This window comes from Xiphias gladius, chromosome 19 (genome assembly GCF_016859285.1).
Source record: "Xiphias gladius isolate SHS-SW01 ecotype Sanya breed wild chromosome 19, ASM1685928v1, whole genome shotgun sequence".
In the NCBI taxonomy this organism is placed as follows: Eukaryota; Metazoa; Chordata; class Actinopteri; order Istiophoriformes; family Xiphiidae; genus Xiphias; species Xiphias gladius.
The window spans coordinates 14,416,105-14,442,039 of record NC_053418.1 but is presented as its reverse complement, the minus strand read 5'-3'; the positions used below and the strand labels follow the sequence as shown (position 1 = coordinate 14,442,039).

Sequence of the window (25,935 nt, the reverse complement as noted above, 5' to 3'; positions counted from 1 at the left end):
GGTATTGGGGACTTCTCAGTGTTTGGACATTGTACTGTGATACACTTTCGTATTTCTGTCTGTTCATGGGAATTGTTTGTGTACTTTGTCAGACAGGTATTTTGGATTGGATGGTTGTCATGGCGGTAGATTCTTGGTGGCTGGGCTCTGTTATATTGTCCTCTGTTTTACTGTTACACTGTACCCTTTTTCATTATTTGCTTACTGCGCCGTAAATCAGTGGAATATTATTTCTTACTTTTTCGTAGTTATAACTCATGTCTCTGATATATACAATATGTGTGTGTCTGGGTGGGTTTCATGTGCATGCAGCTCTCAGAAGATGACAGAGCAGGATGAGCTAGAGGCTGAGAAGGCTGTGCACTATACCTGGGCTGAACCCACTGGGTCCCGAGAGCTTTGCTGGAAGTGTGGCACTTACAGTGGGAAGCTGAAGAGTGAGGAGGTACTGTACCTGAGCCAGAATAATGTTTGTGCCTGAGCAATAATATTTATCAATTCAACAATTTTCTCAAAAGACATCTTAAGTCCTTAACTTGTCAAGTTGCTTCTGCCTCTGTCTGCACCAGTTGGTCTGCTTTTAATGTTAAAACACATGGACCATGTAACCATAGCACTTAGTACTTTTATGACACTAAATATTTGCATTGAAAATTTCAACATAGGTGCTCTTCATAAGCCAGTCTCTCAAGTAAAACAAAGCTCTTTTGTTAGCTAAAATCATGGGATAGTAATAGGCTCACGTGGTAAATACAGTCCACCCCCTGAAGATTGAACTCATTGTGCTACATGTTATCTGTAGGTTGTTAGAAACTTTATGGTAAATAAATTAATGTTATTTAACACTTTGTAAACACTATAATATATATGTTTTTGTATTAATGTCAAACTATAACTATTGCGGTGGTGATGTGAACACACTTTTAAAATGTGAAATTGTTAAATGACACACCGTGATGTTTGTTTAAACAGTATGTCTGTTTGTCTGTTTTTCTTGCATCTGTAGGACCTGCGGGAGGACATGAACAATGAGGGAAAACTGTTTGTGATCTCTTTTTATGAAGGTGAAGTACAAGGAGTTTGAAATGAAATGCCCATACCTCTTAAATGCATTCCGTAATTTTGCTTTACACAATCTTATATTCACTTAAAAATGATCATCACGATTAAAAGTTTATTGTCAGTGCATGGTTGCTACCATGTTCTAAGAACACAATTGCTAGAACTGTCAAAAAATACAGTTTGTGATGAAAGAATTTTTCCTTTGGGGATAAATGTGTGATAAGTGTTAAATCAGTATGTTTTGGGTTTATTGTTAATTCAAAGGTCTCCAGCGCGTTGTTCTGTTCACGGAAGAGAAACGTATCTACAAGCTGCTCTGTGAGAGCGAGAAGGCGCAGCTGGCTGAACAGGAAATCATCCTGTCGCTAAAGAACATGGGTGTGTCCCTGGTCAACAACAGCAACAGCCAGGAGGTCTCATTTATTGGGATCACAAGGTAGATAACAGGCAAAATACACAAAACCTGGCCAGGCCCAGGCCCTATAAGGCACATGTTCATGTCACGACCATTGCACACTGCCAATACATCAAAATGTGTGCGTTAAACCATAGATAGTCATGTTGTCAGTAAGTCAACAACAAGTCAACACATGGTTCTTTGATTTGCAGTTGAGCTTGTCTTGACCGACAACATCCAGCCTCAGAGAGTAGAGGCTCAGGTGAAATTAAATCGAAGGCCAAGCAATTTGGATTGAATTATAGATATATCAGTGACCTTCTCTGTCTTTTTATTTCTGCTTGTGTGATTAAAAAAAAAAAATACAGGATTTAATTTTCATTTGAAAAGTAAAAATTCACTAAAGGTCAGATAAAGTGAAGCTCCACTTATCTCAAAAGAGGCTGCTATGTTAATGGTTGTTACTGTGGAATAACAGAGTAGCAACAGAACTTTTTACCTGTATATCATGTAGTTTTGCAAACAATACTGCAGTTTGAAAAATAATACTTGCATGATTTTACAAATATTAAACTCTTGTTTCTCTTTTCTTGTCGTAGCTCTGATGTGGTGTGGGAATTAAAGCCTAAGAAAAAGAATCGGTGGAAGACTCTGAGTGCTAAAGAAGCTGAGATTTTAGAGAACAGCTTCAAAGAGTACATGGAATCTGCACCCGTAGACAATGCCATCGTCGACCTGGAAAACAACTTCCAGGTTACACTCATAGTATTGTAATTTAAATATACCTGAATCGATCTGGTAACAAGTAATTGGTAAAATCTGAAAATGATACAAATGAAAACTGTCAATTTCATGTTAACTGTGTAGGGTGTATACTCACTCATTAAACTGAGAGCTGCACCTGGTTAATTACTAATGAAAATAATCATTAGTAGCATTTCTAATGGTTAAAATTTGTGGTGTAATGGTCTCGCAGGTGTCCTTTACTCCCAATGGCATGGATATGCGGATGCTGCAGCCGTGTGACGCTCCTCTCAGGAGACACTTCCTGCCTGGGGTGAAGGTGGAGTACAGCGTCTCACCACGACAGAGAGCCTACCGTGTCCAAATCCACCGCATACAGGTGAAAAGAAGTGCAGCTTGAAAAAGAAACCTTGTAGGGTTGAAATTATTTTTCACCTCTGCTAAAATCTATCTCATTATTGCCTGTCTTACAGTACTACCAGTCAACCCAGAGTTGCCTTCATGAATGCATTTGGTGTTCTTTGCTCCTTTGTATCCATAACATTAGTTTTACGGTATACATCCTTTCTCCTACAGATCCAGAATCAGCTGCCAGGAGCCATCTTCCCCTATGTTTTCTACACTGTAAAACTTCCAAAGTCTATCGCCATGGACTCAGGTATGTTAATCAGCCTTGTCATGTTTAATTTTGCACTATGTATTGTTTACATGCAGTGTTTGGGTCTGTATTATGATTCTCTTTTCTTTTTTTCTTACAGAACCCAAACCTCTGACTGATATCAGCATTGTTACCAGAGCAGCAGGGCACTCTGATATCTCTCGCATCAAGTAAACGTTTCTCCCTTGATTCTTTTCTCATTCCTCCTCATAATGCACAATGCACTTTCCATCTTATGCTTCTTTTCCGTGAAGTATTCAATTTTTTTTCAACCTAGTCAGGCAAGGGTTATACGTTGATTCTTATTGACAAATGTCCATTGTTTTGTTTTTGTTTGTTTGTTTGTTTTATTGGCACCTCCAGATCTGCTCCCCAAAATCTCACTTGCCTGTTTTTTTTTTTTTTTTTTTTTAATTTTTAATTTGAAAAGCTTGTATAACCCATTAAAGCCAGATGCTGGCATATACAGTACTTCCTGGAATATCTGTTTTTTCAGTTTGGCTCCTAAGTGCCTAATGAAATGTCTGTCCACCTCAGGTATTTCAAGGTGTTGATTCAAGAGATGGATCTGAAGCTTGATCTGGGCTTCCTGTATGCCATCCTGGACCTGTTAACCCCTGAGAACGCCAGCATCATGAGCTCAGAACAGGAGGTCAGATACATACATTCATGTACACACAGTTAACATACCCTGTGTTTTGTTCAGATTCATGTTCCTGTTTATTTGTGCTTGTTTTATTCCTCCAGGTGGAACTGTTTGAGAAGGACATAGAGTATATAAAGACAGAATTAAACTCTGACTCTGCCACTGACACCTCTCCCATCAGCCTCTATGAGTACTTCCACATTTCCCCCATCAAGGTGTGTGAAATTGGTTGTTTCATAATTATAGCGACAAATTTCTTAATTGGTCACAACATTGTCTTCTCCATCAACAACACCCTAAGTGATTGAAAAAAGTAAAACTAGAAAATTAGATCTTTGATTAATTTACTGTCTAAAAAAACACAAGAATAAAACAACATAAAAATATTCAAATTCACAAAATACGTACAAGGTATATTTCTGTTGTGAGTTTAATAATGCAATATCGGTCATGGTTAGTTATGTTTTTGCGTTTGCAGCTGCACCTGAGTTTCTCTCTGAGCACAGGAGGAGAAGATGGCCTGAAGGCGCAGAGAGATAAAGAACTCATCCCTGTCCAGTCCCTCAACCTGCTGCTGAAGAGTATCGGAGCAACTCTGACTGATGTGCAGGATGTTGTCTTCAAGTATGAACACACAAAATGGCCCCTAGACAACACATAAATCACACACAGTAGCGTTCATTTATTTTGCTTGAGTTGTTCTTGGAGGAATTCCTGCTACTTGAATGATTTATACATCATTTATTTCAGGCTGGCCTTCTTTGAGCTGACTTTCCAGTTCTGCACCACTCAGCAGCTACAGTGGGAGGTGATCAGACATTATTCAAAGCAGGTAACTGAATTCAATTCAATTCAGTTTTATTTATATAGCGCCAAATCCTAGCAGAGGTTATCTCAGGGCACTTTTCATATAGAGCAGGTCTAGATCATACTCTTTATAGTTATATTTACAGAAACCCAACACAGTAGACATATAACAAAGATGTGTAACAATAATGAGACTAATAATAAAACTAATAATTATAATAATAAGGTGAATAATAATACTAATAAAACTAAATATAATAACAGATGACAATCATAATATTTGAAGCAGTGGGTGTTGAGCAGGATCATGGAGGCAGTAGGTGGTTTGCAGTCACAGATCCAGACTCCAGAGGCAGAAATACCTGTGACAGGAAGAGAGAGGAGAGAGATGTGAAAGCACAAAACTACAGGAGACAGAAGAAGTCAAGTTAGTAACGAGCATTGATGGGATTGAAGAGTACAGATGGGGAGGAAGAGGAGGAGAGAGGAGCTCGGTGCAACATGGGAAGTCCCAGGCAGTCTTGGCCTATAGCAGCATAACTAGGCGGCTGGTTCAAGCCTTGAACCAGCCGTAACTATAAGCTTTATCAAAAAAGAGAGGTTTTAATTCTACTCTCAAACGTGGAGAGGGTGTCTGCCTCCCGGCCCCAAACTGGAAGATGGTTCCACAGCTGAGGAGCCTCTGCCTCCCATTCTACTTTTGGAGACTCTAGGAACCACAAGTAAGCCTGCGTTCTGGGAACGCAGTGTTGTAGTGGGGTAATAGGGCACTATGAGCTCTTTCAGATATAACGGTGCCTGACCATTAAGGGCTTTGTAGGTGACGGGGAGGATTTTTAAATTTTACTCTGGATTTTACAGGGAGCCATCGCAGAGAAGCTAACACAGGAGAAATATGATCTCTTTTCCTAGTTCCTGTCAGTACTGACGCTGCAGCAATGTGGATCAGATGGAGAGTATTTAGAGATTTGTTAGGACAGCCTGATAATAAGGAATTACAATAATCCAGCCTAGAAGTAACAAAAGCACCGACTAGTTTTTCTGCATCATTTTGAGACAGGATGTGCCTAATTTTTGCAATGTTATGTAGGTGAAAAAAGTTAGTCCTTGAAGTTTGTTTTGTGTGTGAGTTAAAGGACATATCCTGATCAAAGAGAACTCTGAGATTCCTAAGAGTGGTGCTGGAGAACAGGGCAATGGCATCTAGAGAAGTCTGAGGTTAACAGCAGAAATTTGCTGGTCATCCAGGTCTTTATGTCCTTAAGGCATGCTTGAGTAAAATTTGGTATCATTTGCATAACACTGGTCATAACTTTCACCAGTGCTGTCTCTGTGCTATGATGCATTCTAAATCCTGACTGAAAATCCTCAAATAAACTATTATTATGTAAAAAGTCACGCAACTGGTTGGCGACAGCTTTCTTAAAGATCTTAGAGAGATAGGGGAGGTAAGATATTTTTCTATAGTTGGCTAAAACATCTCGATCAAAAGTAGGCTTTTTAAGAAGAGTTTTAATTACAGCTGTTTTAAAAGACTGCGGTACATAGCCTGTTAATAAAGACATATTGATTATATGTAGTAAAGAAAGTAAAGTTCCTTAAGCAGCCTAGTTGGGATGGGGTCTAAGAGACAGGTTGATGCTTTAGATGAAGACATTGTGGCTGTTAGTTGGCGAAGGTCGATGGGAGAAAAACTGTCTTAAGTATATATCAGGTTTTACAGCTGTTTCTAAGGTTCTTGTGGTTGAAGATAAATCAGAGCCGGTTGAGGGCGGGAGGTGGTGAATTTTGTCTCTAATAGTCAGAATTTTATCATTAAAGAGAATACGAGGATCAGTGGAGCTATGACTCTCTGTCACAGCTCCATTGATTCAATTAACGCACTCCATGAATGCACATATGCACGACCCCAATGGCATAATAACCCGGGAACCGCAGAAGTGACTAGTTGTGTATTTTCCGTGTGATTTATGTTTTCCTTCAGGGCATTAAGTATTAATAATTGTACAGTATGAAAACACAGCAAACCAGGCGCTGGCACTCAGGTTTCTATTCCTATGTTTTTCAGGCTATTAAACAGATGTATGTGCTGGTGCTGGGCCTGGACGTGCTTGGAAATCCCTTTGGGCTAATCAGAGGACTGTCAGAGGGAGTGGAGGCCTTCTTCTATGAGCCCTATCAGGTAGGAATGTAATGCATCTACTGAGGAGCAGTATAACAATGTTTCAGTGCTGTTGCATAAAAAAAAAAAGTTCGGGTTTGGTGCTCATAATTTCAGGTGAACATTTACATGAGACTTTATTTTTCAGTATGTTTACGGAGTCCAGCGCTTGCTAGCAGCTGTTGAAAACCTATGGAATATTTCAGATGTGTAGTCCATAAAACTATCAGCATTAGGTTTAGGTCAACATTTACAGTGTGGCTCTTTTTAGATCCCCAGCGGTGTTGACAGTGTGTTTGTTTCTTTTTCATGTGTAACTGTTTTGTGCGGGGTTTTCCAGGGAGCCATCCAGGGGCCAGAGGAATTTGTTGAAGGAATGGCTCTTGGGGTGAAGGCTCTGGTTGGAGGAGCTGTAGGTAAGCACAGAATTAGTCTAAATGTCATATCTCTGTACAATGGGGTGTGATCCCATTTAGTAGAATCTAGAATTGGGTAGAATGGGTTTTCTGTGGATGTTATAGATACAGCTGCACATACACATTATGTTGGTCCCATTTTTGGGGTTTAGTTTAGGTTTTCCTTCGACAAAACTCTGTTATTCTTATGTACAGTATAAACAGAATGTATAGGTAGGAAGAGTAACATAATAACAGTTTTCCCAAAAAAAGACCTCAAGAACCAATAGATGTTTCGTACAATATAGCAACCTGTAAAGATTCATATCTGTCGTCCAGGGGGTATAGCAGGTGCGGCCTCCAGGATAACAGGGGCCATGGCAAAGGGTGTCGCTGCCATAACGATGGATGAGGAATACCAGCAGAAGAGACGAGAAGCTATGAACAAACAACCCAGTGGCCTGAGAGAGGGGCTGACCAGGGGTGGAAAAGGACTGGTGTCTGTATGTAGAAAATTTAGTGTTTGTACCAAAAAAAATAAAAAATTCATGCATATCAGCAGAAAACATACCTTTGACAAGAGCCTATTAAGAAATTGTTAAACTAGTAACAATAGTCCAGTAAATTGGCCTGAAATTGACCACTGGCCACAGGGAATTCTGCCATAATGAGCGACTTACTGCTGTTTGGTGACATTGTTGTGTTTTCTTTTCAGGGGTTTGTCAGTGGGATCACAGGGATTGTTACCAAACCTATTAAAGGTATGATGAGTTTGATCCCCTCTGAAAATTTAATGGTGCAATTATTTTGACCAAATGAGTGGCATAAAATATAGAAATGGTATAAAATATAATAGAATACTGAATAATTATCTGTCCTCCTCTGGATTTTCAGAGTAATCATATCCATTTCCGTAAATGTGATGATGTTTGGCGATGTGTCATTTTGCAGGAGCCCAGAAGGAGGGTGCGGCAGGCTTCTTTAAGGGTTTTGGGAAAGGTCTGGTTGGTGCAGTAGCCAGACCTACAGGGGGCATTATTGACATGGCCAGCAGTACATTCCAAGGGATCAAGAGGTATGGTTATTTTTATACGTACAGTATGTATTCCCGTGACTGTGCCACAGTCGTGTGCATGTGACAATGTCTTTACAACACCAGTGTATATGCAGATAGATGAGTGAAAGTGGTTTTAGAACATTTAAGAGCTTCAGCTGGTCGTCAGGCCATGGAAGAAGCACTTTTTGTCTGTGCTCACATGTACATATGAGTGTGTTTGCATGCTGCAGTCATACTGCTTGTATGCATCCACGCAGTATGCTGCCCCGTTTTTTTGTTTGCGTGCGTTAGGAAGCTGTGTCTCAAAATGCATTTCTGTATCTTGTCTTGTTTTTAGGGCGGCTGAGACTTCCCAAGATGTAGAATCTCTACGTCCTCCTCGCTTCATCCACGAGGATGGAGTCATACGACCATATAAGGAGAGGGAAGGCGTCGGCAGTCAGATGCTCCAGGTAAATGACACCAGTTGATGACGCAAAAATCCCTGCGTCATTAGCTCTCCATAGTCAGTCCTTGGCAAATAACAGTTGGTTAATATTTTTCATTTAACCGAGATGAGGAAAACTCTGTTTAAGATTTACTTTAATGCAACTGGATCTCGTATCATTATCATTTTTATTGTTATTATTATTATTTGCCATTTCTGGGACTTACTAGTGAGTTAAGTACACAATATGCGCTGTAAACAAGGACTTCAAACCCGAGGAGTTGTGCGTTGATGTGTGTGCATACATGTAGCCACCACATGCAGACAGCTATTCATTTCTTACAGGAAAACATCCGCTATGCTTTATTTTAATTATCCTGAAGTGTCATAGAAAGCAATACAGCTCACTTCCGTGTGATTAACCTGAATGCGATTCAGAGCCGGTGTGTCAGTGGCTTGGTTTTCTCATATTTGTAGATTTTAGTGAAGCTTTAAATTTTTTCAGTTTTGCTTTGTCTACACTACGAGCTTTAAGCTGTGGGTCACTTTTTTGTGCTGACATTATCTCACAGTCCTGCTGGATGGAGTGGGTTGAAGTTTCCGCTTGCGAGTCTCAGGTCAGAGCTGTACCATTTAGCTAATCGATCCTATGTGTAGGATTTTCCCTAAAATGTACAGACAGGTGACAAATTAAAGTGCCTCAGTGAAGTTTGGAGCCACAGCGAGCCACCAGAACAGCTTCAGTGCTCCTTTGTAAAGATTCTACAAATCTCTGAATTCTGCCAAACGTTATCCCCTCATTTGGTGTTTTGAGGATGGTGGTGGAGAGCGCTGTGCAGCTGGTGACTGTGAGGGCAATAGCATATGATTCACATCATTCACATCACATCAAACCATTCACTGACACCCCCCCCCCCATGCTCTGTGTAGAAGCATTTGCATTTGTTATGTTTCTTCCCTCATTTTATTCTTCTTTTTCCCCCCTTTAATTTGTCACTCATCTGTATCGTAGCACTGTATCGTGGTAACTTTGAGGAAACCTAAAAGATCACAACGAGCCTGGCTAATCACAGTGAGCCTGTGCCACTGGATCCATACCATACAGTAGCCGTCTGGGTAGAAACAGGCTTTGGTTCTCTCTGCTGTGACCTTGACTCTTCTCTCTTGTCGTGTCCACAGAGGAGATGGGCCTACAGTGAATGGCGTAGAACTGGCTCAGAGGATGAGGGTGATGAGGAAAATGGCTAGAAGTGACGTCTGTAGTCTGTGCTGCACTTTGTTTTCTGCCTGCTGTCTGTCAGTTAGAAGTTCACTTCTGGAAGATTTAAACAACCCAAAGAAAGGCCCTTGAGTAACTTAAGAAATGTGTTTCCATGTATTTTATATTTTTAGCTCTTTAATAACCTGGTGTCTGTTTTCTTTATTTTTTGAGTATCTTTATCTTTCATTATTTAACTCCATCTCTTCTACGTTTTACCTTACTCTTTTCTTTCATCATTTTCTCACAACCAACAAAAGAAACCTTTCTTGTCATTGTTTAGACATTCATTAATTCCTCATACTTAGAGATTTTTTTTCCAAGTGTCTGTTTTCTTCATTATTGAATGATTGTTTTCTCATTCTGTCATTCACTGCCCTCAATAAAATGTTTTAAACTTCCACCTGCCATTTTCTTTGTTTCATCCCATCTATCCTCACTACCTCACAACATTTTCCACTTCCATTAGAGTTACGTTTTGTGCAGGTATTTTGCAGAGGACCATGGTAGCTCATGCTTATTTACAGTAGGCATTTGGAACATAGATGTCTTGGTATTCATTTCTTAGTTTAATTCACACATCGAGTTGTTTTTGCCTAGCTGTATGTTTAAATATACAACTTTTTTTTTTTTCTGTATCCTTTCAGAAAATTGAGAATGGACGTTTTGCCAAGTACAGATATTTTGCTCATGCCAAGGTCAATGATTCCGACTTTCTCATGATAACCAAGAGGTGGGTGTTTTTTTTGGCTTCTGACTGAATACGAAATGGGTGTATATCTTATTTCGTTATTGTAAAAATGGATATAATGTTCCTGTGCTCTTTATTAAAAGCTGTTAAAACAAACTAGCTACAGTATCCATACCAGTAATGGGAACAGTGTGCATTTAGCCACACTGAACAGTGTTAGACAGCTTATCTAACCACCAGTGTACTGTATCCTTCCCCTATGGCGTCTGACAAGGAGATATTAATGGCTCCTTTTAACCCCGTCTTTGTGATTTCTGCTCCAGGGGCATATTTTTTGTGACCAAAGGCACATTTGGCCAGCTGACCTGTGAATGGCAGTATCTGTTTGAAGAGTTCACCAAGGAGCCGATGATTGTAGAGGACCGTCGCCTTCGCATTGAAGCCAAGGTACAAAAGTAAACTCCAAATCAAAATCCAAATCAGACCCTACAGTGCCTTTTTTTCCCCCTAATGAAACAAATGTTTTTAATAATTTCTCACAGGTTTTACACAGTTATTTAGCAGATTATTGCATTAAACCTTGTTTTGTATACTACAGGAGAGAGTAAAGTCAGTCTTCCATGCCAAGGAGTTTGGGAAGATCATAAACTTCAAAACTCCTGAAATAGCCAAGGTGAGTTCATGATTTGGACTAACACATGCTCCTATTTACATATTTTATATAAATCTCCATTTTTAAAGTGAATTTATTTCAGAAATGTCCAACTGTTATCTGCTATCTTAATATAAACAATCTGAACTACCTTGTTTTACTCAAACGCATGTTCCCTGTGGAATCCAGGCCAAAGATATGAGGCCAACATGGAGTCCCAGTAAATGATTGTGCTAAAATCTGCTGTAACTTTCAGTTCTTATTTCATTTCAGTGGGTTCTTGCCAAACTGGAGGATGCAAGAGAGAGTTTACCTAAATACTGAATCATCAAGAAGAGCGAGGAATGATAAGGATTAAAAAAAAACGCACACACACACACACACACACACACACACACACACACACACACACACACACACACACACACACACAAAGTCTGTGTGTGTGTCAGTGCCTTTGTTCTTTACTGCATGCTAGTTTTGTTTACCTCCATATGTGAACAGTGCTAAAAACACACGCTGTATGTTGAATGTTGGATAAAAGACTGAGTGCGTATTTTGTATGTGTGCATGCTAACAGAATTGCTATAAATGGACAGCTGACTTACATTAATATACCACAGATGCTCAGAATGCATTGAACCAAACTTTGTCTCACTCTCTTTGCTCTGATTGCACTCATCCTTTTGGACACATATAATGGATTTTTAATGATTAATTTTATTTAAACTCCTTATTTAAAGTCCTGAGTTTACAAACCCATCATGTAATATCTGCTTGAGTCTAAACTGCAGATGAAATTAGAACATTTTCCATTTCCAAAGCCTTTAGTTTCCCATAGTTCTGCTCGCCACACTCGGTCAAATACACATTAAGTCACTCATTTCCTTCAGTTTCACTGAACATATTTCAAGTTGTATTTGGCTGCAGAAATGTCATTGTTAAACTGCAGTTGTTAGTGATAGAAAACAGCTTGAATGATATTAAGGACAAATTAACCATAATTGCTGTAGCACATTTAATGTACACTGCTCATTTTACTGTATCATCTAAAAGGGATACTAATTTAAATTTTGAGTATGGCTTCATAATACACACCATTAAAAATGTGCATCATTAAAACGCCTGTTTTCTTTTTGTTTCTCTACATCTTTCCTTTTTATACATTTCTGCGAGATAAAGACTGTTTAATGTGGGATTTAGAGACGCATGCTATTTTTATACTGTACTTAAATGTATCAATCTGCTGTATATTGATCTCATATAATATTCTATCTGTATATATCCATCCTCACACAACACTCTGTATTATGGCATTGCAGACAGTAATTCTGTGATTTTTATGTTTTTATACCACACATATGCAATGTCAACTATGTTGATGAATTATGCAGAGAAAAGTATATTTAAAAGAAATGAATGATAATTATTATCAGCTGCTGTTTACTCTGAAATATATTTTAAAGGTTTGCTTTTGGTTTTGGGGTGCATTGCAGTTTAATATGACTAAATATTTATGTTGCCATTAATGTTTGTCATTTATGTGTTTGGGGAGCAAAATGTTCACTGGAGTGGCTTAATTCTTTCCCCCTATTGTTTTCAAAAAAATAAAATATGTGTTTCAAATTTAAGTGCTCTCTTCTTTTATTTCTTGTACCGAGAAAATTTCAAACATGCAAATTGCACTTTTTATTACATACCTATTATTGCTTATTGAAAATCACATTACATAAGTATAATTTCCATCTCACCTGAGAAGAAACGGTTAAGTAAGGTTTTATAAAAGCACAACTCAGATTATTTACATCTAACACAAGGTCAGCTCAGTGGCTCTGCTGACTGTCCTGAGTAAATAAGGCACTTGAAGGCAAAAGCAGACACAGGTGGCTCAGTGTTGTTAGGAGAAGGGGGGGGGGGCATTTCTACACAATATAAAATCATAAGAGGCTAAAGGGAACTCTCACTATTTATCAATCAAAGCACTCAAAGCTACATGGAAACAGGATCTAAGAAAGAATAAAAAGTCGTCCACATAATGGGTCTGTGGTGTAACTTTCCACTAATTTTCACATTCTCCTTTCTGCAGGAAGGTATCATTCACTGCATTTCACAGTAAAGACTACTAGATGGGTATCTCTGTAACAACATGTTCGGACTCTCTTTGGCTGGATCTGTATAGGCACGTAAGACCTCGCTTGTTTGAAATGAAAATATTTAAATCTGAAAAGTTTAAAAAAAAAAAATGTAATTCTTATTTTGGCTGTCCTCATGTCTTTCCTTCTATCCTCTTGTATCCCTTTGTCTCCTCTCCTGCTCTCCTCTTCCTTGTTACACCAGATTGAACTCCTTGAGGTTGTGTCTCAGGATGGTGTCTTTGACGGCCACAAAGACGAAGCGGATGTTTTCAGTGTCTGTGGCACAGGTGAAGTGAGGGTACAGCGTCTTGTCCTTGTCCGGGTTTTGTGCTTGGTACATTTTCAGGATGAATTCTTGAGCTGCTACGTGATCCTGCTGAGGTCCTGCAAATTCAGGGTCAATATTATTTCAATGTCTTGTCAGTAAACTCGGCATATAAATGATTAGTATTATTTGTTTAAGAAGAAAAGAAAACGGTCAAGCCTGTTCTCTAAAGGTTTAAAAAATATGATGAAAGACCAAAAAAAACTAATCCTTGTCTAGAGAAGGCCTGTCATTGCACAAGGAATCTTTTCAAAAACCTGTTTTTCCAGAGTGTATTGGAGGGTTGCTAGCCTATGAATACACATTTCCAGTGTTTTATATGACACATTTTATACTTGATTTGCCAGATACATCACAAGTTTATCACAACATAAATATTACCTCTGGTCTCTGCTTCTTCTGGTGATTGTACAAGTGAAGGTCTTACGATACAGTACATTGATTTTTCCTGTTAACTTTTAATCTAGATCCAAATGAGCAAATACAAAAAATCCAACAGTGTAATATTAATACTCTAATAGTTCTTGTGCCATAAATGTTCTTTCTACCGTCCTTTTAGACCTAAATGCAAAAACAATTTCACCAGTTTTTGCGTGTGCACACAATTGAGACTTGAATCTGCCAATCAGATTGAAACAGTTCAGATTCAGACTGTAGGTATGACCCGAGACCTACCTACATATGTATCCAAGATGATTATGATGCAAACGGACTAACCAACCTGTAAATTCAGGGAAGTAGGTGACTAAGTGAGAGTACACGATCTTCTCCTTGAGAATGTCGGTCTTGTTGAGGAAGAGGATGATAGAGGAGCGCTGGAACCAGGGGTAGGTGATGATGGTTTTGAACAGAGCCTTGCTCTCCTCCATACGGTTCTGAAATAACATTTCAGCGCATAAAGACGCAACACTGACGAAATATTTTAAGGGATCAAAGTCCGGAGCAGGATCTGCCTCTGATCTGAGCACTCACCTCGTTGTTGCACTCAGCCAGGACCTGGTCGTACTCACTGAGCGCCACCAGGAAGATAATGGAGGTGACGTTCTCGAAGCAGTGGATCCACTTCCTCCGCTCTGACCTCTGACCCCCCACATCCACCATCCTGCCACAAGAACAGCCAATCCCAACAACAGAAGAGGCATGCCACGTCACAAGCCACCTGTGATGCCAGTTCCAGTGTACCCTACTTAAAGGTATCACCCGTTCTCTTGGTATGTTGTATCTCACCTGAAAATGACATTCTCCATGTCAAATGGGTATTCAATGATTCCCGTGGTTGGCACTCGGACCCTGAGGATGTCCTGAAGGTCGGGCACATAAGAGGGCTGTGAAATTCGATCCAGGTCACTGAGATAGCTGAGAAGAATGGGCAGGGAAAAAAAGATAAAATATCAGAATTTGTCGATTTTTGTGGCTATTTCAACAGATAGAAAATATACTAACTCTGTCTGTGAATTTAAGAGAATACGAGAAACCTGATTTATACCAAACATGTCAAATCCAATACTATAGCCTTGCAAAAGACAGACCCTATTCTGTGGTGCTGAGGCATTATATACATAGTAAAGTGTTTCTGTTAATTTGTCTATCCTCTATGATATCTGTGGTGTCCATGTGGCAGAGCTGCAGAGAGCAGAATCTCTGCGTGCATGTTACTGAACAACAAAAAAAAAGCTCTACGTCTAATGCTTACTATTTGGTGGAGTCCGACAGCTGGTACTCCCTGCGTCGGTCGTAGCACTCCTGTATTCCTCCGTCGCTCCACAGACTCTTGAGGGCTGTCACATAGCTTTCCTCTAACTCCTCCACCTTATCTACCTCCACCTCCAGGACTGAGTTGGCATGGTTCTGCGAACACACAGGCAAGAAGGAAGACAGTCAAGACAGTTAGGAAAGGGTCCATCCCCACGCGTCCCCTGCTTCTCTGAACGTTGTGGAAACAGATCAAGGAGAGGAGAAGAAACGGGAAAAAAGTTTACATTTGATTTAATTTTTATATTAGATAACCTTCCTGCACATCAGGCAACCAAGTCTGTCTCTTAGAAATTACATTTATACCCTGATATTTTATTGTTTTATGAACAGAAGTCGTCTGTATACTGAGCATGTTTTATTTATAGTAAAAAAAAACTTTGCATATGTAGCATGTAACATTTTTTTAAAGATATTTTTAAAAACTTAAACATTTTGAAAACTGTAAAATCACAACTATTTCAATGAAAAAGGCACAAAAAAATCACTTGACATGCAAACAGACTGTATTTTAGTTTGATTTCTTACATTTATCTGCTGTATTTGCATTTGCAATATTTTCTACAACCTAGAAATGTTTTACAATAACATTTTGATGCTTATCACTAAAGAGTTGTACAATTTTTTACAGGCGCCTGGTAGCAGGTAGCAGACAGAGTCTGTTTGTGTCTCTACCTGGTTCTGGGGATCAGAGAGAGATATACTGAGTGCCTCCATGGCTCGGATCATCGTCTGCATGGACGTGTGGATGTTCTGGTAGACCAGCTTGGCGTAGCTCCTCTTGTCCTCAGCTGTGTATCCTCCTCCGTGGATAATCCTCATTTGTTTGATAAAGGTGCTCTTTCCACTCTCTCCAGTACCTGTTGGACCCAGCAGCGGTTAAATCCAATAAGATCGTTCTATGTGTGCATACTTTTAGCATAACCACATCTTAACATGCTGATCAATGCTATGACATTGAGTTACGTTATGTTTCGTCTGTTTGCAAGTAATTGTGCTAATGTCCCGGCCGATTTGTCAGCAGTATTGTCAGTGCAGAGTTTTGATTGCATTATGTTTTTGGATATGAAAGAGGATCTTGTGGACAGCTAAAGGAAGAGGAAACGGAGTGAATTGCATTTCTGAAGTCGGACAACAGGCTTAATCATATATCATTAAGGTTACAGTATCTGGATCTAGAAATATTAAGTGAAAAATAATAAGTAAACAATAAGTATAATTAGTAAGAGTCGCAAAATCTCAATTTCAGAATGCTAGTAGACATCCAGTATTTCAAGTGTAGATAAAGTAAAACTCAACTATCATCAGCAAAATGTATTAATTCTATGAAAGTAATGTTATTCATTATGCAGGCAGATTTTATTATTAGAGCATTATTACTGAAATGTTAATGTGTGAGGATCACTTTGGTGCCGTTCATTTATACTGTAACTGTGGAGTAGTTCATATCATAGAGAGATCATATTTGATAAAATGTACGGATTTACAAGTATCTATATATACATATATTAATCTGAAATCTAGAAATCTAATATTTCCATCTGAAATTTGTGAAGTAGAAGAATAAAGTAGCATCAGTACAATGTCAATGGTCAAGTAAAGTACAGGTACCTCAGAATTGTATTTAAGTGCAGGACTTGAGTAAACGTACTCACTAACGTTCCACCAGTGCTCAACATAAACACTGTATATGTGAGCTGACAGCTCGAACTAGCAGTTTTATTACAACACTTGTATGTTTGCTTTTTACTAAGAGTCAACATTAAGGTATTAAATGAACAAGCAAACAGTTGCTATTACTAACTTGTCTGATAAACAGGCAAACTGAACAATTTGAATGTATATTTGACTGCCAAAAGGAAGCCTGTGAACATCTGGGTGCTGCGAGTGAAAGACCTCCTCCCCGCTGCATTTGGCCAACATCCCTAAAATGACAGATGCTTCCATACAGAGACTGAAACATTCGAGTCGGGTAGCCGAGAATGGAAAGAAAGTATACATGCTAGTTGACCGTAGGTATTCAAAGAAACTGTGTGTACCAAAGATACAGAAGCACTTGTACTCACACAGACACACACTCCCAGTCTGTCACGTTCTTCTTCAATTCTTACAGCACAAAATCCTAATTTTCTCTTTCAGACCACATGATGTTGAATCTATTTGTTTAACAAATTAGTGTTTGTTAACAGACCTGAATATTGGAAGTTGCCCTGTTCGCGTTTGAGAGTGTGTGTGTGTGTGTGTGTGTGTGTGTGTGTGTGTGTGAGTGAGTATACACCTGCATCTGTGTCTCTCCTTCTCGCCAAGGTGTGTTAAAGCGCTGCAATGCATCTGGGTGATGTCAGCAGTTTTCTGGTTTCCTGGCTGTTTTTGCATGGAATCTTGAATACTTGAGTCTTTACATCTTAGCAAAAACAGGGCTTAGACAAATTGTCTGCATTTGAATGCATCTTGTTTACAAGTCAAGTTTCCTGGCGATGAGGGGGGTTCGGGCAAGACAGGCAGGAAAACACTGCCATGGAGGCAAATCATGATCCTGCCCATCTGCTGTGTTTTACTTGTTCAGAAGGTCGGCGTCAAATGAGCTCAGAGGTCTCACTCTTTTATCACATTTATGCATCGACATAGACTCTAATGTTGTCACGTTTGCTTCTCTCCTACTCTCTGTGCTAACATATACAGAATTTAATACAGCCAAATTCCTGATAAAGCTGTTCTCATTTACATGTTTTCTGTTTAATTAAGACTACGTGTTAACCAGCAGTCACTTCCAAGCCATTTCCAAGCTGCTGCTCTGCGCTGCTAAAATACTGAGTTATTATAAGCCCCACCTCGCGCTCGCAGGGCAATACTGGCGACGTTCTTCTACAGAGAGTAGCCAAGGTTTGTCCAAGAAGTCACTAGATTTGTTGCTCGGTACTTTTTTTGAGAAAAGTAGTTAAAAAACAGGGACAAAGGCGCTAGGTTTGCAACTCTGTCTGTAAACGCAATAGAAACTGTTTGTGCCAATCACTTTGAAAGAGCAATGGCCAATGGTGTAACTTCAGCACTTAGTCAGCCAGTCAGTCAGTCAGTAACTTGATCAGTCACAGTTACTCTCATTTATAGGGCTGCCCCCCCCACTGTTGCAGTCCAGCCATAAAAAAAATAAATAAATAAAAGACCCATGAATGACTAGGTCAATCCGTTCATGTCTAAATGAAGTTAATCTTTGAACGTTTTTACTGGATTTTTGGCAGACCACCTGCATTACAAACTGGGAGTGAGGAGTTTAAAATATATAGGCATTTACCCTGCATTGATGGTCTAACAAAGAGATACTATAAAGTTGCATCATGGGAATTGTAGTGTGTAGTGTTTTGGAGCTTGACCCGAACTAGGAACTAAAAGTCCAGATATCTCGGCCTGTGCTGTGTGTGAACAACTAAATTACTGGAGTAAGTGATTTTTAAATTTGCTTATCAACGGGGATTCACTGAAAAAGATACTGTAGCTATGCTAAAACACACTGCTTTTGTAGTTATTTAAGTTTAATGAATTGTTTAGGCTGTATTTTGGGGGTGTTTGTTTCTGTATATGAATATGATAAGCATTATATGTGAATACATGCTTATTTGCTTACATCTGTGTCTCGTGCACATCTGTATGTGTATGTCTGGGTAGGACAGTGTCGGGTTTTACTGTTTTGCTGGGGACGATAAATGCTGACCACAGATGTCTGTACACACAAACACACAAACACACACAAACACACACAGACAGTCAGGACACATGAGACACTCACACATATACAAACTTGACCATAAACCTCACACCTACACACACTTCCCTGCTGGGGGAGCTTAGTGACATGACACGGTGCCGGCCCACTCAATGTGGTGTTATTGTCACAGATTTAAGAACCACTATCACCAGTCACACTCTGCCCTCTCACTTTTTTAAATCTTTCTTTTTTTTTTTTTTTTTTTATTTGCAAAAGGAGAACGTAGGACACAATAGAAGAACTACAACAAATTGATTTTTTGAAGTACAAACTGTATGTTGATCTTGTTGTATGTTGTGTGTTGATCTTCCTGTCTACTTCGCTCCCACTCGTCCTCTCTGCGGATCTGACTGTGACCATCCTAATGAAGTCCACTGAGACCTCTGAGTCACTCTGATCAGGTAAATAAATGCTAAAAAAAAAAAAGGACTCAACATCGATTCGCTGATATTATGCCTTACATATCTAGAGGGTAAGATACAAGATACACAACAAACCGTGTAATTTGAACAGAATTATTACTAATCACAAATGCTCATCATTTTAAGTTCTGAGTTACACTTTTTATCTTAATGGTGAGTTTTGACGACTGAGTCGTCTTTTTCCTGGTGACCTGTTACACCTGTTCCCGCTTAGTGCCTCAGCTCATCAGACAGCTCTTACAGTAACTGCGTAAACCTGGGCAGCAGTTAACTGGAGCAGCATGTACTCTACCAGAATCCATGTAATGATCAGTGTTAATGTCTGCCACCTCTCTCAGATCTTATCCGTCCATGATGCGTTGGCCATCTACTGTACAGTGAGCTGAGAAGGGAATTTTCTAAATTAATTAAATGGATTTATAATGAATGTTGGTTTAGCCTCTATGGGCAGCAACCCTGACACTCTCTTTTGCAAGAAAGCCCCTTCGAAGAGAGCGGTGGAGGCACAGCTATGGCTCATAACCTGCTCAGGGGTGGATTTGCATGGTTTTTGCATGAGGTGCGCCCGCAGCAGCTAGTTATGGCTGATTTATGGCTTTCAAACACACCACTGACCGAGGCCTTGACAGTGTCTCTGAAGTGCTCCCACCCTGCAGCAGCAAAATTGGTGTCGTCCAAGGCACCGACAGATGCTCCTGGGATTCCATGTGGCAACGCTCTGTTTCCTCTTTCACTTGATCTGTCGGCCGTTTTCCAGAGCTACACGGGTTCACTTGGGACACAGGAGCGTGACGCTTAAAGAAAAATACCTGGGCTCAACGCCCGACGCTCTTTCCCAGGCGTCATCACACCGGCTGAAGTGTCCTAGAGGAAGTCAGTGAACTCAAGGAAGTGACATAATGCCACACTGTTTAATCATCACCACCGTGAAGCAGGATTATGGCACTGAGAAATACAACGGCCAGATAGGCTTACTGACACTGTCTATCGGCTACACCTATAATGTACACACTGACAACTGTTAATATTGTTTGTTCTCCTTTACTCTCTCTTCCTGGTTATGCTCACATGAGGCTGGAGTGTATCCCACCAGAGGACGAGAAACACACGTCTCCAGTCTGTCGTGGAGCAAACACAAAAATCCTCCAAGGCACAACTCCCTGGAGAGAGAATTCAACTGGGAATGCATGTGCTGCCAGTAGCGACTTTCGGTTTCTGGGTACATTTATTGTGGAGACGAAACGCAGTGCCATCTTAAACTGACAAATCTCTCTCCGCGTGTGACTGTTTTCGGTGATTCTGTGCCAGGTGCAGTAGACGAAGGATGAAAACGGTTCACAGTGCGTAAAATCCATGGCACGACTAGGGTACGCATCTGTGCGCATCCTGAATGATCGGGGGGAAGCCAGCGCGCCACATCCGGAGACAAGAAAGAGGAGCGAGGGGGAAAGGAAATGTCGAGGACAATTAGATATGAAACTTGTGCCCCCTCACACTGTTCAAGACTGGACTCCTTGATGCATCTTACAATACGGAGCACGGATATTCGAACCATTCCCTCCCCGTAGTTTATGTGTCTGCTAGAACTGAAGTCCAGATTAGTGGACATGCCGCGGAGCCCTGTCCCACCTGCCCGTGACACCTGCGTGCCCAGGTGTGGTCAGGAAGCAGTAATGGCACATTAAGAGCCATCCTTGACGAAGTCACTGACCCCCAGTCATTGCCACTAGGCATATACACCAAAAAAAACCAAAAAAAAAAACCCAAACAGCAAAATTACCAGTATGAATGATTCCATTTGTGGAACATTTTTAAGAGCTTTGAAAGATCATTCTTTTAATGGCATTCTGGCCGGAAAGGCACAGGAAGGATAGGGGTGGGTCTCATCCCATTAAGACCACATCCTCCTAGTCTACCATCTATCACTTTGTGGCGAGGGCCGCTAAGAGTGCGTGAAGCCCTTGTGCGTGACCCTCCAGACTCGATCCCTGGTGTGTGTGTGTGTGTGTGTGTGTGTGTGTGTGTGTGTGTGTGTGTGTGTGTGTGTGTGTGTGTGATGCTCACCTAACAGCAGCAGCTTCAGCTCCCTGCGCGAGTCCCTCTTGTCTCTCCGCAGCTGCTTCTCGATCTCCTCGTTGATCCTCTGGTTCTCCCTCTCCTCCGCCGACACGCAGCATCCCGCCATCGCGCCGCACGCACCGGTTCGCTCTCCGGCGAGCCCTCCGCTGTCAACGGGGAGACGCTGAAGCCCGCGGAGAGATGTCTGCACCGCTTCACCTCAGGAAATTCAGTGGGAGGAGGCGCGAAGCATCTTCAAGGGGGATGCTCTCTTCTTCCTCTCGGGTCCGAATGAGAGATGGCAGTTTGACCAGAGGGTTTTTTTTAAAACGAACAGTCCTGCGTCTGAAACACGGGAAAGTGCAGGGAACTTTGTTAAGGGATAACAAGCGCCGACCCCCCTCGGACGCGGTGCTGCGGTTGGTCTGGAGCTAGAGAGCACTCGTTGGACTTTATCCAGCAGTCCCGTGAGGGCGGGGCAACAGTTGCAAATAGAGAGGGATCAAATGGGAAGTTAACGTGGGAAGCGGAGTAGGGCTGTCTTTACCCCCCCCCCCCCCCACAGAGACGCATGTGACAGGATGAATGAAAAATGAACTAGGCGTGGAGGCGTAGGTAGGTTTCGATCACAGGAAAGCGGCGAAGCCATGGGCCTGGCTCAGGAATAGCCTGCTTGTAGTTCTTAACCCCCTCACACCTGCGCTACGACGAGCTCGAGACGTGAGGCGCCCTCCACAGTTCAGCGGCACCGCCGGGGACAGGGGACCCGAAGCGTCCGGCTCCGTTGCGTCCCCTGACGCCGCCATGCCTCGCAACGGCCACTAGGGGTCAGGAAGGCCAGCTGTGAGCGGGCGAGTATCTGGGTTGGGGTCCTGGCTTCACCTTCGAACCCCTTGTGATCTTGCAAGAGGTGCAAAGGTGTTTGAAGAGAAACGAAGGGCGGGTTGTTCACAGTTTTGGTTCGTGGCATCAGCAGTCATGTTGCAGGATGAAAAGTTCGACTGAGATATTGATGAGACGTTCAAAGGCGATGGGTCAATGAGGTGAGCTGGAGTTTCACACCCCAGTGCTCACTGTCATTATTACAAAACTCAAAAGAGAGAAAACTAAGTAAATTGGAGATGAGATTATTTATAAATAAACTCACAGAAATATATATCTATATATATATAAAAAATCATAAGAGATGAAAAGTACAAAAATGATCCCAACTAAATACAAAGCATGACCCTGTAGGAATAATCTGGTGGCTTTCCTTCAGCTGGTGAGGAAAACTATTCTCTATGCCCTGACCTTAACCAGTCCTTCCCATTCACACATTAAAAGATGTAAATGGATTAAGCCTGTTGAGTATCTGGTATAGCTGACCGTGACAAAATAACCCCGAGTGGAATTTGGGCTTTTTTTCGTGCAATTTAGTGTCTGTTTATCCACATTTTTGTCCTCCTTTTGAGCAAAGCTCTCAATACTTACATTTTTTCATCGGGGAGGATCTGTCGGTTGGTATTCATGTCAATGCAGCCGGATGCATTCCTCTACTATAAGGTCAAATAACTCAACTCCCAGTTAAAGTGAAGAATGTGGCCGATGATGACTTGTCTTCTTCCCCGTGATCTTATACAGATCATATAGAGTGTGTCCATCAATCCTTCAGATATAAGAAAGTAGTGAATTTCTGAAATGCGATGATTTTTCTTGGAAGTTGTTGCCTTAAAATATACTGTACAGTCGAACGCTGTCTTATGTCCAAATAAACTTTATTTATGGTGGTGTTAGGAGTTTTTAGACCAGAAAGTAAAGACAAGCCAGCTCCCTGCCAGCCAAGTTTTCATGTCTTTCTCAAAGTTTTCTGTTGTATCTCTTTTTTATTTTTGAGGGAGGGTTTTTTTTTTTGTGCACGTAAAAAATATAAATTACGATGATTATTAAGATAAAAAGGGGGGGGGGCTACAATAGATATCTAAGGGGGCAACTTCACCTCAAAAGTTTCTGGGCCATATGCCCCGGGCACATTCTATTGAACGTTATGATTCTGCTTCACGAGAGTCACATCTGTGTTCCCTTGAACTAAACTTTCAGCGTTTGACTGACGTTTGTAAAACAAACTGGTGTTCAGATACAACTTGCTTTAGGTCGTCTGGCAGAGCTTTATCCTCATGCCCTGATATATCAGTCACAGACCTGAACTTTGGTGGGTAGGAAAGATAAAGATTTAAAGGCATTAAATGAACCACAATATACAAATGATAGCTGTACCAAAATTACAGAAAATAAAAATCAGAGCCAGTATACTTTTGAAAAGAAACATGTTGTTTCATTCAGAAACATGTTGAAGGAGTGCGATTTTATGGATACATGAAACATTTTACACAATTATGATTGGAGATCATCATAATAACACTATTTCAAAATGAGTCATTAAACTTCATAACTGCAGGATTTGGAGGCAAAGAAATCCCGGAGTAGGCTAGCTGAAAGCAATCAGATGATGTGTCTGAGACTGGAGTAAAAGAGCAGTTTATGGAGTTGTTTTCTCACAATCTCGGCTCCGCAGTTCCTCAATATACTGTGTGTAATGCTGCGCTGCTCTTGAACATACTGCATGAAATTTGAACAGCGGCAGAGCTTTCCAACAATGTGTCAGCAAGTCAACACCAGCTGGAGTCTGTGCTCTCTTAAAGGGAAAATCCATTTTGAGTATAACTCACATGTGCCCTCTCACAGTAATGAGGTGAACACGAACAAATTGCTCGCAGAGCCTCGAAACAGTCCTTTGTGGCTCGCTCATATTTATCAGACAAAATCCAAAATATAATTTGCATTTTTACCAGTACAATAGTTTTAATGATCTTGGATTCACTATTAGTTGACACACTCTATGTTTTGTCACTTTCATCACTTTAAAATCATCATCGCTTTTTGAATTAGTTACTGAGGCTCACAAACAGAGATGGACAGTCTCTGCTCAGTGGGTTGGATGCAGCATGTGAATTGTTTATACAGTGATTTTCCCTTTAAGTAACAGGGACAGTGTAAATAGCCACTTTACAACAGCAGGGACACACGTTACTAATTACTGCAAGTCTACAACAAGTGATCATCAACACTGATAAGTTGAAACTATAGTCCAGCTTCAAAACATCTCTGGCAACAAGCAGAATCACACTGACACCATTTTAACATTCAGTAAAAATGCATGACGAGTTGGCCCCCAGTTTTTCTTAATTAGGCCCTGCTGTTGATAAGTGGTTATTGTAAGATCTTCATTTACTTGTAGTACACTGTGAATTGGACTGGAAATTAACTTGCTGAAGTGGTTGCTGCCTGCCAAAATCAACCATCCTCGTAAGCAAGTACACCGGCCAGCTGAAATATCTGAAAACAACAGGACCTCAGAGCAAGGGGTTGGTTACCTGCCAAAGTGGCTGGTAGATGCCAAACCATAGCCAAATACGGCGAAAACACTCCGCAGGTGGCTGGTGGTGGTTTTTGAGTCCAGATTGTGACACTTTGCAAGCACATTCTACACACTCTTGATGTGTAGGGAGAACTGCTGCTTAATCATGGGCAGGCAGATCGATGCATTATAATGCACTGTGGCATGGATTTTAAGACATGAATCTGATGTGACAATATTATGACGTCAATAGAAAGTCTGTTCTGATTACAGTTCACTCGTGATGTGCTTATAATGTCCTGTAAATGAAGTCATATTAGCTACATGAGCTGCACTTCAAAGCTGTTCCCAGGGCTTCTTCTAGCATAGAATAACAAAGAGAGACCACCAAGCCAAAACCAAACAATCCTGCAGCTGCACAATGGGACATTATTGGCTGCACTAGCTTCACTTCTCATAAAAACACAGGTGCCTTACATGGGACTTCAGAGGCACAGCTTATTCAATAAGGCAATATGTACATGTGAAGTGTTGTGTATTTTATCCTATGGTGTCATTTCATAAATAAAGTCTAAAATAATACTGTACATTCTAATGAAATGGTGGCAATCAAGATGGAAATGAAGTAAAAAAGAAATTAAAAAAGCACCTGTAAATATACCATCCCAATTAGGCCAAATGTTGGAGTCATTTTTTGCATGTCTGTGTACACTGGTCAGTCAGTGACTCTGACAGACTCTACAATACTCAGTTTCTATCAGGGTGGAGGTTCATTTCACGGGCTGTAACAGGTGATGGCGTTCCCATCTCTTAGCACAAACAATCGGATAACTACGTCTCTTCCTCAAAAAGATTTTTATACAAAAATCTGTGCCAAAGCAACACTTTACCTGCCTGCCACCCACCCACCTTGTTCTAGCACTATTTCTTAAATAAAAATTCAAAGGCGGTCGGTGGTGGGACGGGGAGTGTTCAGGATCACAAGGGTTGTGGTAGACTAAGAAATCTCAAAGTTAATCAATACTTATTGAGAAGCTGTGTGATGAGATGAAATATAAAAGAAAAAGAATCGATGAGTGATGTGATTACACCTACAGTATATGACAAGTGCTCTGTTCCTGAAGCCAG

The 25,935-nt window shown here is 40.7% G+C and overlaps 2 protein-coding genes across 4 annotated transcripts in view; one reads left to right on the top strand and one right to left on the bottom strand.

Moving 5' to 3' along the window:
• The window catches only part of vps13a (vacuolar protein sorting 13 homolog A), a 39,857-nt gene extending 28,537 nt beyond the window's left edge, over window positions 1-11,320 (top strand). For 2 of the 3 annotated variants that reach the window (XM_040155472.1, XM_040155471.1), the window contains 21 exons: window positions 313-445; window positions 1,007-1,064; window positions 1,327-1,498; window positions 2,059-2,212; window positions 2,436-2,582; window positions 2,780-2,861; window positions 2,962-3,031; window positions 3,399-3,513; window positions 3,609-3,722; window positions 3,986-4,131; window positions 4,258-4,339; window positions 6,383-6,496; window positions 6,816-6,891; window positions 7,210-7,373; window positions 7,586-7,631; window positions 7,822-7,945; window positions 8,265-8,379; window positions 10,260-10,345; window positions 10,627-10,750; window positions 10,902-10,976; window positions 11,229-11,320. In XM_040155472.1, coding sequence (XP_040011406.1) covers window positions 313-445; window positions 1,007-1,064; window positions 1,327-1,498; window positions 2,059-2,212; window positions 2,436-2,582; window positions 2,780-2,861; window positions 2,962-3,031; window positions 3,399-3,513; window positions 3,609-3,722; window positions 3,986-4,131; window positions 4,258-4,339; window positions 6,383-6,496; window positions 6,816-6,891; window positions 7,210-7,373; window positions 7,586-7,631; window positions 7,822-7,945; window positions 8,265-8,379; window positions 10,260-10,345; window positions 10,627-10,750; window positions 10,902-10,976; window positions 11,229-11,279 — 2,248 coding nt within the window. In that variant the 3' untranslated portion in view covers window positions 11,280-11,320. Of the gene's footprint in view, window positions 1-312; window positions 446-1,006; window positions 1,065-1,326; window positions 1,499-2,058; window positions 2,213-2,435; window positions 2,583-2,779; window positions 2,862-2,961; window positions 3,032-3,398; window positions 3,514-3,608; window positions 3,723-3,985; window positions 4,132-4,257; window positions 4,340-6,382; window positions 6,497-6,815; window positions 6,892-7,209; window positions 7,374-7,585; window positions 7,632-7,821; window positions 7,946-8,264; window positions 8,380-9,533; window positions 10,096-10,259; window positions 10,346-10,626; window positions 10,751-10,901; window positions 10,977-11,228 lie in introns of those variants that run through there. The other variant, XM_040155473.1, reaches the window with a different exon arrangement.
• A 1,369-nt stretch (window positions 11,321-12,689) lies between these two features.
• On the bottom strand, window positions 12,690-21,806 carry LOC120805325 (guanine nucleotide-binding protein subunit alpha-14-like). The gene is made up of 7 exons (XM_040155475.1): window positions 21,417-21,806; window positions 15,843-16,027; window positions 15,109-15,263; window positions 14,643-14,771; window positions 14,388-14,517; window positions 14,137-14,290; window positions 12,690-13,474 (listed from the first exon to the last, which is right to left on the bottom strand). The coding sequence occupies exons 1-7, from the start codon at window positions 21,535-21,537 to the stop codon at window positions 13,284-13,286; spliced, it is 1,065 nt and encodes a 354-aa protein (XP_040011409.1). The 5' UTR covers window positions 21,538-21,806; the 3' UTR covers window positions 12,690-13,283.
• Between the last annotated feature and the right edge of the window lie 4,129 nt (window positions 21,807-25,935).

Coding starts and splice junctions, on each gene's coding strand:
- LOC120805325 (XM_040155475.1), bottom strand. CDS start 21,537: ATGGCGGGATGCTGCGTGTCGGCGGAGGAGAGGGAGAACCAGAGGATC. Junction 16,028..21,416: donor GCTGAAGCTGCTGCTGTTAG/GTGAGCATCACA, acceptor TGGGTCCAACAG/GTACTGGAGAGAGTGGAAAG. Junction 14,518..14,642: donor ATGGAGAATGTCATTTTCAG/GTGAGATACAAC, acceptor TTCTTGTGGCAG/GATGGTGGATGTGGGGGGTC.